Raw genomic sequence first — 11,908 nt, forward strand, 5'->3', positions numbered from 1 at the left:
CATTTCAAAAACGCTGATAAGCTGACCATGAACTGAAGCTTGTGTGCGCCTCCCAAACCTGCAGCACAGGCCTTTAAAACAGTCATTAAGAAACGTAGCTGAGCGTCAGGCTGGTGCAGACCTCATGAAGGTTTAGTTCCTGAGCTGCTCTCTTCATTCAGCCGCTGTAACAGCATTCAGGCCCAGTGTGATGGATCTACAGCGTCAGAGGCTGGTACTGGTATAGCACAGTTGCCTCTACAGAGTTTGACTTTCGATACGCAGCTGTGAGCGAGAGTCTGTTTTATGGTATTATTTGTTACCCCACTGTGGCCCAGGCATGGGCCCACTGTGGGCCCCACACCATGCTGCCCCACATCTGCAAACATTTGGTTTAAACTGAATAACACTGATAAGACACGAGGGCTATGATGCATGTAGCGGGCCTCGTCCTCAGACTGACTGCACACGGAGAGTAAAACAGGAAGTTTTACTCTCAGGAAACACCTCTAAACTAAGTGTTTCCTGTTACGTAGACAAAAACAGAGGAACAGAGACCGCTTCCAAACTGGTTTTACGCCTTTTACTTATATTTTATGTGTTTTTACAGATTAAATTTAGCTTGACATGTTGATCTGCTGATGGAGCACTCACACTGTGTTTGGACCCGAGTGATCCCGATCTCTGTGCACTTCTCCCTTTGAGACCTTCAGTCCAGCCATAAGAGGACTGAGGGGAGCAGTGGCTGCAGTTTAAAATACCTTTGAATGTTTCTGAATCCTCCACATTTTCATTATTTCCAGGTCAACATGGAAATGTGACGGTCAGACTGGGACATTAATGCTTTTTTAAAGGGACTGTTTTAAAATAAAGGCATGTTTCCAACTATGCAGTGACATTATGGAATCATGAAGTGAAAGCTTCACATTGCTTAATGCACATGAACAGTTTCACTTCATATAAAGAAAACAGCATCGCAGTCTGAGTCACATGTTTCCATTTATCAGGTTATTTCGTTTGTTGTGTTTGTTTTATGATGCCTGCTGATGTGCACAGGAACATTTATGTGTATTCAGAGAGACATTTTGTTAGTACAAATGTGCTTATTGTAACCATCATTGTTTGCACGAACAGCAGCTTCGTGAGATTTTCTGCATCAATTTTGACCTCAGTCCAAGTCTGGAAATTATTTTCATTTTATATTCAAACTCTGGACTTTTGCTCGTTTCAAGCTCTGGGACTGCAGTAGCGTAGCTTTGCATGATTCCACTCATCACAAAAGCAGAATAAACACAGAGCAAAACTTAACTTTAAATGTTCTTATCGGAAATTTGTGGTTAAATATACTTTAAAGACAATAGATTTGAAATTTGAAGAAACCACCGCAGTGCACTGTAAAATGTAATTCTAGCTGTTTGTTATTTCAACATATTATTCTATATCAGTTTGACGATAGATGACTGAAGTTGTTGTTATAACATAGAATTACAAGTTAAAAACGTCCCAATTACACCAAAAAAAGCTAACTTGAAAACTCATGTCCAGCTAAATCAGAAACTTATGTGAACTTGACAATGCGGGTAAGTTGAGCACAGCAGGATTCAAAACTGCCTCACGTGACTGCTACCGAGGTGCATCATGGGGAATTGGCGGTTAACGACATGCTCACTTTACTTGGACGTTTTCTAATCGTCTTCTTTGGAATATGCTTTCAAGGTGAGTAACATTGGTTATAACTATAAGGAAAGAGAGCTACAAAAGTTGGAACATGTTTTGAATTTATGGCATGACGTGTGTTTTTCTCTTTTACCGAAATGTTTGCTTTAGCTAATGTAACTTTAGCCGACAAGGTCCAGCTTGTGTGTCATGACCAAACTTGACCTAATAAACTGACATATGGCCTTTTTTATGGGTTTAATGTGGCGCTGAGCAAATCACAAGTATTGTGCCGCTAGCTTTAAGGTTGTGCACTCAACCACTGTTGCGATATTAGCAAGCTAACTCAGCTAATTAATAAAGCTTATTTCATATTGTCTCTGTACTTGTAAATTCCTTTCAAGTTCACAGGCTGTTGTATTTTGGTGGAAGTTCATTTTGGCAATATTTCCAATAACTGGCTGGGTTCAAAAAGACCTTTTTGGCAGGACTCGGATGCTTGTTGTCATCTGTTTACCCCTATGTAATCACTTAAGGTGTTATTAACTGCTGCATGCTAAGCTGCAAGAGTGCACTGAGGACAGAGACAAAATATGGTCTACAAACCAGCATTATATTAGTTTTTATCAGATAGTCCTCCAGTGTGCTTATTTTTTGCTTTAATTCTATTGTGCAGTTATTTGTTACCCTGAAATGCTTTATGCTTAACAACAGCTCACCATTTTAACTTATTTTTGAACTCTTGTGATCAGTATGACTAGATTGTGTGAGTTTCCATACTAAACGAGCTGTAGTGATAAAATAATTGGCATCAGAGACACTGATTTTTGGCATGGTATACTGCAGAAGTTTGTTTTTTTTTTTGCATAATTTACCTTTTAATTAAACTGCATTCTCTGTATTGTAACAAAACTAACATTGTTTATATGTCAGAAAATTAGCAAACATGAATAAATGGCGAAAACAATATAATTATAACATATATTTTTATTTTACTTATTTTAGGTCTGTGAAGCCAAACTTGATGCTGGGGATTTATTTTTGTCAGTGGAGTCAAATGGTAAGTTACAATTTGTGCATTTTGTCATACTGGAAACACCTCAGATTATATTGTAATTTAATAGCTCTGTAGAACAAATGATATAAAGATTGTAGTGTCAGGGTACTTCTTAAGAAGTAATATGGCACTATTGATGATCACATGCAGGTGGCATAAACTAAATATTCAGACGTGTTACCAACAAATGATTCATTAACAAAAGCAATGGAGCAGACTGTTTAGGTTCTTGTGGTTGTAATAACATCCATAACTGCAAGTTTGTCATTAATTTATTTTCACAGGTCTAGATGATCACATTTGACTTTGTCATTTAAATGAGGTGGACTTGCAAACTTTGCGCTCTTTGGGGTAAATTGCTGTCCACTACATATACACAGAATCTGCACAGTATTTCAGATCTAAAAAGGGAGTATGTAATGGACTTGCTGGCTTTAACGTAAAAAGCCTGTTGTGTAACTTTAATGAGGCAGTTGGACTAAAACAGTATTGCTCATCAAGGTAAACATCTGAGGAATAAGGAAACTGTTACTTGTCCTTTTACTCAGTGTTCTTTTAATCGCACGTTTACTAAAGTTTTACATCACATAAGTCATTTTCACAATCATTCTACTTTAAAAGATTTCAAGACAGAGCTTATTGTTCTCTGAACTTCCTTGTTTGCTGAACGGCAGGTAAAGTGCATCTTTTTGTTTGTTTGCTTTTGTGTGTTTGTGTTTTCTCTAATGGGCCTCAGATGACCGTTTGCTTAAATTTGGGTCTCAAAGAATCTTTTTTTTATTCTGCCTGTACTCTCCACCCCTCTTCTTCTATTGCTCAGGTTGAAGCAGAATTTGCCCGTCTTACATCTGTTGACCTGAAAGGGTTCCTTTTTGCTGTGCTTGACCATTATGGAGAGGTTCGTGGAGCTGTACAAAATCAAGAGCGGCATAGAAAGGCTAACTAGGCTCATAAGATGCTTCGGAGATGATGTAAGTGTTCAACTGCGAAATCTAATCCTTTGTTTAAGTTTTAGGTTATCCAGTTCAACTGATGAACTCATTGAAAGAAAGCTGATAAGTAAAGTCTGTCATCATATTTCACAACCGGACATTTAGTGTGGTAACTTTTACAGAATCTGTGTATATTGGTGGTAGGTTGGATATCATATTCTACTTGAATGTCCTGATAAGCCTGATTCAAAATCTCCAATGATAATCATATATTGATGGAATTATGCATCAAAAAGCTGTGAATTTGGAGCTGTCTACATGCTTCATAAACACTGTTTAAAAAGTGTTTTTGTTTTCTTTTTGACTTCTTTGACCAGAGCCCTACACAAAGGAAGAGGACAGAGGACCTCATTTTCTAAAGGAAGATCCCTCACACACTTTCAAGACTGTGAAGGTTAGCATTGTTTCTTTTAGTAAATTTAATAATGACAGCACCACAGTGGATTTTAAATTAAAAAGTACATGTGTACTTTTTCCTCACCAAATGTATTATTACAAGATCTTTGACACTGGATTTGGTCTGGGTTTCAGAGAAACTAACTGGCAAGCTAGCATTGATATTATTAGTGTCTTGTGTTTATTCATGTCTTCACCAGGGTCTTTGACATTTCGCTGCTGTACTGTTCACTTCAGCTTTACGTTTGATTTCTCACATTGTATATTGTAATGGCAGAGATATTAGGATATTTAAGGGGCTGCAGTGGCTGCTACAGCTGTGGGGGGCAATACTTTGGTGAAATGTCCTGGACCCTGGAAAAGAGACTGTGTAGACTGGGTAAGCAATTAAAGGTTACTGGCCGAGAGTCATTGGGCAGCTGGGTAAAGGTGGATGTTGATATTCAGTGCCAATTATGCAACCTGTTCAGCCATGTCTATATGCTCTTTTTTCATGCTGTTAATATAGGGGGAAAAAATAAACTTTAATCAATAAACTGATTAAAGAAGCATTGTCTATGGAGCCATAATCTGATCCTGTAGTGTAGCTGCAGTTTGCACATTTCATGTATTCTCAGCCAGATTTGGTTTAGAGCACAGCCAATATTTAGCATAAGTAGATTTAAATTCACACACTGGTGATGGCAAGCTACATTGTAGCCACAGCCACCCTGGGGCGCACTGACAGAGGCGAGGCTGCCGGACACTGGCACCACCGGGCCCTCTGACCACCACCAGTAGGCAACAGGTGAAGTGTCTTGCCCAAGGACACAACGACTGAAACTGTCGGAGCCAGGGCTCGAACCGGCAACCTTCCAATTATAAGACGAACTGTCAACTCTTGAGTTACGATTCAGTCATCCACCCATGTGTGTGAATGACTGAATGTGTAAAGCACTTTGGAGTCCTTAGGGGACTAGTAAAGCACTATACAAATACAGGCCATTTACCATTTAAATTGAAAATTTTGTTTGAATTCTGCAATTGAAGACATGCTCAGTTATTTATGAACATGGTCTTTGTTTAAAGCAAGAAATGGATTTGTAACATGGGGGTGCATATCTCATTCTGAAAAAACTTTAACAACTAATAAGTGTTACCCAAAGCCAATCACCATCATCCAAAGCATCAGTATGGCTCTTCTTTGGAAAGACATGAATTCTTAAGCACACGGGATATTGTGTAATTGTAATTGTGTAATTTTTTTTTTTTTTTTTGTCTTTGAACCCTTTTATAGCCGACAGGTATTGAAGACACGTTTTCTAAGAGGATGAAAGTTGGCATTGCGATGGTGAAAGAAGAAGACATCGATGTGTTGGTTGTCCTTGAGGCAGCAGTAATCCTGTCTAATCTGAAGGATGTCTCAAGTGCCATTTCCATGCTGATGGGCCTTCTTTTTGCCCTCAACATACACTATCCAAAGGAACTTAAGGACATCTTTGAAGTCATTCAGAACATCCTAATGAACATTGGTGGAAGGCAGTGCATCTCACTAGTGCATGGTCTAAGAAACAGACTCTTGCAGAAAGCCATGCAGAACTGTAATTGTATGATCCTTAGTGTTAAGGACAGTTTTTATTTTACTGTTTGTTTTTTTATTCTTGCAAGTTCTCATTCTCACTTTTGTATGTCACTAAATGACGACACTTTACATTCCAGATTAGACAATGACTCATTTGTTCATGGTTTAAGAAACTTATGTGAACAACAATATAATGCTGGACTTTGCAGATGCTTATCTCATGCAAGTCAGTAGTTTTTCCTTTGTTTTGCAATTGAGCAGACTCAAACTAATGTTTCTGAAATATTCATATTATCAAATGTTTCAGAAGCATGCACTCATTTTCAGAGATATTGGTTCTGTGGAATTTGTTGCAATTGTAAACGAAGACAAATACAAGAGTTTGATGTCTCAGTTATTATAAACTGATCTTTACTGTCACTTATCAAAGGTTTTGTACTATTTTAATATTTCAAGTTTTATGCTAACAGGTGTGACTGAGCACAATGAAGTTTAAAAATTTTGTAAATGTAAAGAATAACTTTTCTAAAATAGCAAGTGTCCCGTTGATACATTACATTAATGCAGACTTTATGTTGTTACTTCACAAGAATCACTACTGCTCCTAGAGTATTGGTCAGAATTTCATCTTCACCCAAACTGGGCTCAAGACCAAGTTCAAATTTATTGTTTCACAGGGAGCAGCCTTTGAGTTTTGATGGATTGTGAGCCTGATGAGCTACGTCACTGATTTTTCTGTTTCTCAGATGACTAAGATGGCACAATAAATGGTGAATGTTGGGTGCTCATGAGTAATTGTCTTGTCATGTTCTTAAAACAAACTTTCTGTATGAAATGATCAGATACACTTTAATGGAATCTGTGGGGTTTTATTTTTTTTCTGTAAACAACAGAAAATTAATTTAAAGGAATGTAGATATTTAAACCTGAGATCTAAGATAAACCTAACAGGTAGTTTTGCTGAAATGGATGTTAGAAAGCCAAAAAAAAAACAAAACAAAACTTAAGATGTTTAATACACATTTTTCTTTACATCCAGTCAATCAACTCTGATAATTAAAATGAAACTGATTTACAAGTTCACTCAGCTACCTTAAGGAGCTCAGTTAATTAATAAACTTAAATCAACTTAGCTAACAGATTATGTTAGTTAAGCTAAAATAGATTCCTAAGTTAAAAGAACTACTAAAGTATTTGAATTAACTAAAAAACCCAAGTCAACTGAACTAGGACAAGAGTTTAAACAATAGATTATTTTAATTTAGCTGAAAGGGTTTTCCCAAGTAAAGATGACAATTAAAGGAGTTGAACTGACTAATAAATCTCAGTCAACTAAACTAAGATGAAAGTTTAGACAACATGTGATTTTTCATTAAGATAACAATTGGTTGTGTTATAAAAACAAACTCTATTTCTTGACTTAACTTAAAATTTTAAGGCAGCCCTTTACCTCATATTTTTAAGTTGAAACAACAAGTTATATTTTACAGTGTGGGTTTATGTCCAAACCTGAAGTCAAACTAGAGCACGGGGAGCACACTGCCCCCAGGTGGCAGAAATGTAATCAGTCAATATTTGAGGACTTTAATTTCAAACAAATGATGCTTTTAACCTGCCGACTGTTGACCTCACCCGTCTGCTCGTCAGCTTTTCAGCACCTTCTCTTGTTATTAAATATTATCGATTTGATCTAAAATACAGACAAACTGTAATATTTTACTATTAATGGTTTTATCTTTACTTACAATCAGGATGTAGAATCCTGAGGACAAAACAGCAACTACACAGGATCCAGTTCAGTGCATAAAATATTAAAAATAAAACAGTAGTTAAAATAATCTAAAATTTTACTAAGAAAGGAAAGAAACATAAAATAATGCAACAGGCATTGTGAGACTGCAGAGTGCAGAGATGACGTGTGCATGCTCAGCATGTTACTCGTGTATTTCTTGGAGTATTTCTACACTATTGTACTTGTACACGAGTAAATGGTGTGAATACTTTCATCCAAACATGTTGAGCTGATTTTGTTTCTGCAGCTCAGACCTGAGCTCCTCTTCACGGCTTCAGTCGTGCAAACACAACAAAGTTCAGATCACATGGAAGCTTGACGGGGTATAAATAGAGAAACGGAAAATCATGAGCGACATTCTGGGAGGGACTGACTCACACACACACACAGCCGTCCTGTTTCTTTGTCTTATCTGCTCGGTGGTCGGATCATGGATGCCCGGCTGCTCTGCAGCACTCTGCTGCTGTCCGTCACACGAGGTGAGCTGATTTACGCACGTGCACGTTGTCTTAATGTGTCAGGATGTGATGTCATTTCTGTGCTTTAATACAGACAGAAGCATCCTCGCAGATTCTTTCAGAGAAATAGCAGAACTTTAGAAAAGTGATGAGAAGTTTAAAAACAAGCCAAATGTATAATAAGTGTGCTTTATTTGCCATTTGTGTACCTGTTGTGTCTCTGAATCACATCAGTGCGTCACAAACTGCCTCAAACTTGTATTTGTAATGACCACCAGGGGGCGACTGCTCCGGTTCTAAGAAGTCTGATTATAGGTCTGTGAGTCAGCTGATCTCTGTGAACTTTCAGACGGTTTTTGTTTTCAGGTCTTATTAAGTAAAATAATGACGTTAGATTATTGTGACAAAGGAGGGTAAAGCACAATGATTCACAGTGATTCAGGTTTAAGGAAAAGCTGCAGGGAGCTTTTGTATCCTTGTTTCCAGACGGTGGGTGGGCGTGGTCATGACTCTGCACACTCATAGGCCAGTGAGTTCTCAGTCACCATGAATCATTGTGCTGTTAGTCATTTTGCTAACAGCATTACAGAGTTCAGGGACTCCAACAGCTCATTTAGCTCTGATACCCTGCTGCAGCTACAGCACCAGCTAGTGGTAGGTGGCTGCATAACACCTGCAGTTAGCCACTCAGGTGACATCAGCAAACAATGAAGTTTAAGCTTCTTCTGGGGTTGACCAGCAACCACAGCAACATTCTGCTACTTATAACAGATTTTTACTTGAATTGTTACCAATCTGAGACAAATGTTAAAAAACCAACACATGGAACTTTTGAACCGTCTTAGACAGTTAAGACTTAAAACTACTGTTTTTTCCCAACAGCCCTCAGCTCTGCAGAAGACGGTTGGTTTGTGAAGGTTCAGCCGGAGGTACGAGGCATCGAGGGTTACCCGGTGGTGCTGCCGTGCACCTTCGGCCATCCGCAGCACTCCCAGCATTCCTCCCTGCAGGTCGTGTGGCGTCTGGGCCACGGGCAGGGAGCCACCGTCCTGTACCGCTGCACCAGCCGGTCCGGAGCCCCCACCTGTGAGCCGGGGCCGAAGCAGGACCAGCGCTATCGGCTGGAGGGAAACCCGAGGGAGCACGACCTGTCGCTGCGCATCAGTAACACCATCCTGCAGGATAATGGACGCTACTACTGCCGAGTGGAGGTTCAAGGACGAGAACACATCAGCTTCGAGGACAAGATGGGGACCAGACTGAGAGTGGAAGGTACCGTCCAAATCACTCTGCCCACAGCTGACCCAGAAACAGTCTAGCACTTGTTCTTCAGCAGCTTGGTGTAGTGAAGCTTTTTGAAACACAGTCAGCTGATTTTAAGGGTAGATTTTCTATTACAACAGTTAGCTCGCAGCTAGAACCTTTAAACTCGGTGGCTGTGAAGTAGGATTAAGATGCATGAAGGCTTCCACAGCGTCTGACTCCTCTTCCTCCTCCTCCTCCTCCTCCAGCTCCTCCAAAGATCCTGGGCCTGTCGGTGGAGGGCACTGAGCAGTCCGGGTACAGAGCTCTGTGTCGGGTCCAGGGCTCCCCGCTGCCAGATGTCCAGTGGCTCGGCCCAGACGACCTGCTGGAGGGGTCTCTGCTCAGGCCGCTGGCTCAAGGCTCCACCGGCCACTACCACACCGTCAGCCAGCTGAGAGACGTGGAGCCAGGCCAACAGTACACCTGCAGCGCCTCCAACCCACTGGGTAAAGAGCAGGCCACCCTGTATGTCCTGCCCCCCCAGCCCCCTCTCTCTCTGGCCGGGGCTTCACCTCCTCTCCTGCTCCTCCTGTCGGTGTCTCTGGGGGCAAAAGTCCTCCTGCTGGTGGGGATGGGGGTGTGGATGGTGCAGGGCGGAGCTCTGCAGGGGCTCAGCTGCTGGAGGAAATGACTGATGCCAGTCATATAATCATGGTAAAAATATATGCAATCATTGAGTTAGAACAGTATGATCTATAAGCTGATCAAACAGCCGGTAAACATCATAAACATGTCTTCATGCTGAATTTGAATAAACCTAAAATTACTCAGTTTTATCTGCTGATGGGACAAATTACATCCCTCACTGCTGAGTTCATAAACTTAAAAAGATCTTCTGTGTATGATTCCTGCTTCGAGCTGATTGGGTGAACATGACGCTGATGGCTCGATCTGATTTCCTCGTGTTGGTGTTGTTCCCAGATCATCATGAAAATGTTGTTCCAGGATCAACATTGCAAGTGACCAATCAGAATGTTGTGACGTCATACTTTTGCGACTTCGGGAAAAAACACCGTAAAACAAAAAACTGTACTTAAGCTGTGAGAAACCGCCTCTGTCCGCCGATCAACGTACCCTGACCCTGACCCTAATCCTAACCCTAACCTTTTAATAAACGGTAAGCAGAATTGATATTGTCCTTGCAACATTGGAATTTCATAAATGCAAGAATGGCTTGGCGCGCAAAAGAATAACGTCACGACATTCTGATTGGTCACTTGCAATGTTGATCCTGGAACAACATTTTCATGATGATCTGGGAACAACACCAACACGAGGATATCAGATCATCCACGCTGATGAGTCCTCAGCTGTCACGTCATCACGGATCATAATCGCCTCACAGATCTGTGCCATGAAGCAAAGATGGGTATGGTGTGCCTAATAAAGTGGCGGCTGAGAGTACATCGAAATGAAGTTGACTTATTTGCTCATCATTTGCCAAATTTGATGTGCATTTACTGAAAGCTTCTTTATTCAAGCAATAAAATCCACTAGAATTAATTAAGTAGAATGAGAATTGTTTACTTTGTTTTTGCTTTAATTACCAAATGATTTCAGGTTTTTACAGGAAACTTAAGGAAATAAAGTCTGAAACAACTGATGAATAAAAATGAGCATCATATGCAAACTTAATATTTGTTGAAATTTGCTCATTAATGTTGTTGTTGGACATTAAATCCATTTAACAGTAAAGTTCCCAAAGTCTTTAAATTCTTAGCCTGACAATAAAGAACATTTAGAGTTTAAAAGTGTAAAGATGTGAATCTTTTTGGACGTTTCTGTACTGGGAACAAATAAAAGACACCAACAGCGTCCAGTTTGTCACAGCAAAACAGATTTATTGATACGTCACCGAGTCCATGATTGACTGGAATAATCATTTTTACAATAAAACTGGTGCATAGATGATTCTGACCAATCAGACTGCAGATTCAACAGTTCAACATGCAAACTCTGCTGAGTCGACTTAAAACCGGAGCATCAGGATGACGAGGTTAAACTTCTCATTCAGCTCGGTTTAGGAATCCTTAACCTCCTAAGACCCGAACTCTTCCATGGCATGCATTTTTAATTTCTCTTTGATATTTGGGCATATTGGGGCCTGATGAATGTAAAAACAAAGAATTACCAGAATTTTTTTTTTACCTTATTTTTGTTATTACAAAAAATAAGAGCCACACATGAGGATATTCGTTTAAAATTTTGATAGAACAGTAGCAGTATAATGTCCTCATAAGTAGATATCAGGCCCATGTAGAGCAAAATTGAGTATTTTGGTCTAAACAACCCAAAATATGATGTCCACATATGTGGACGCCAGGTCCTAGGAGGTTAAAGAATAAAATCACACTTGAATTTAGATCTTCAGTTTATTATAGAGAAGCATTCTATCAGCAGCAGGACGGGTCTGATGGTTCTGTGACATTTAACAAACATTTATCCCAGAAACCGTAATCTAAGAGCAAACACAGTAAATATGAGTTATCATCACTCTCTGCTGAAGCTTCTGTAGAGCTGATTATTACAGATTTACCATCAAACACACGAAGCTCAAACACTTTAAACAGCGACAAATAACAGTTCACACTCTTCTCAGATGATTACAATCAAACAGGAAACCAGTGATGCTGCATACTGGTTTCCAACGATCGTAGCATTTCCCAGTCTGATCAGCAGGAACATCATCTGCAAAGTGAAACTTTCTTAAGT

At 39.7% G+C, this 11,908-nt stretch overlaps 1 protein-coding gene and 1 long non-coding RNA gene across 2 annotated transcripts; both read left to right on the top strand.

Annotated features, from left to right (window-relative positions):
• The first annotated feature begins 1,636 nt into the window (after positions 1-1,636).
• LOC134637535 (uncharacterized) lies at positions 1,637-3,657 on the top strand. Its single transcript, XR_010095131.1, has 3 exons — positions 1,637-1,695; positions 2,641-2,695; positions 3,513-3,657. It is a non-coding gene; the product is annotated as an uncharacterized LOC134637535 (long non-coding RNA).
• Positions 3,658-7,812: 4,155 nt separating this feature from the next.
• Positions 7,813-9,827, top strand: si:dkey-11p23.7 (V-set and Ig domain-containing protein). Its single transcript, XM_063488658.1, has 3 exons — positions 7,813-7,912; positions 8,774-9,163; positions 9,403-9,827. The coding sequence occupies exons 1-3, from the start codon at positions 7,864-7,866 to the stop codon at positions 9,825-9,827; spliced, it is 864 nt and encodes a 287-aa protein (XP_063344728.1). The 5' UTR covers positions 7,813-7,863.
• Positions 9,828-11,908: the final 2,081 nt, after the last annotated feature.

This window comes from Pelmatolapia mariae, linkage group LG10_11 (genome assembly GCF_036321145.2).
Source record: "Pelmatolapia mariae isolate MD_Pm_ZW linkage group LG10_11, Pm_UMD_F_2, whole genome shotgun sequence".
Classification (NCBI taxonomy): domain Eukaryota; kingdom Metazoa; phylum Chordata; class Actinopteri; order Cichliformes; family Cichlidae; genus Pelmatolapia; species Pelmatolapia mariae.

Bases quoted from the DNA above. Each gene is read 5' to 3' on its own strand.
- si:dkey-11p23.7 (XM_063488658.1), top strand. From the start codon at position 7,864: ATGGATGCCCGGCTGCTCTGCAGCACTCTGCTGCTGTCCGTCACACGA. The intron at 7,913-8,773 runs GTGAGCTGATTT...TTTTCCCAACAG, and splicing joins GCTGCTGTCCGTCACACGAG to CCCTCAGCTCTGCAGAAGAC. The intron at 9,164-9,402 runs GTACCGTCCAAA...CTCCTCCTCCAG, and splicing joins GACCAGACTGAGAGTGGAAG to CTCCTCCAAAGATCCTGGGC.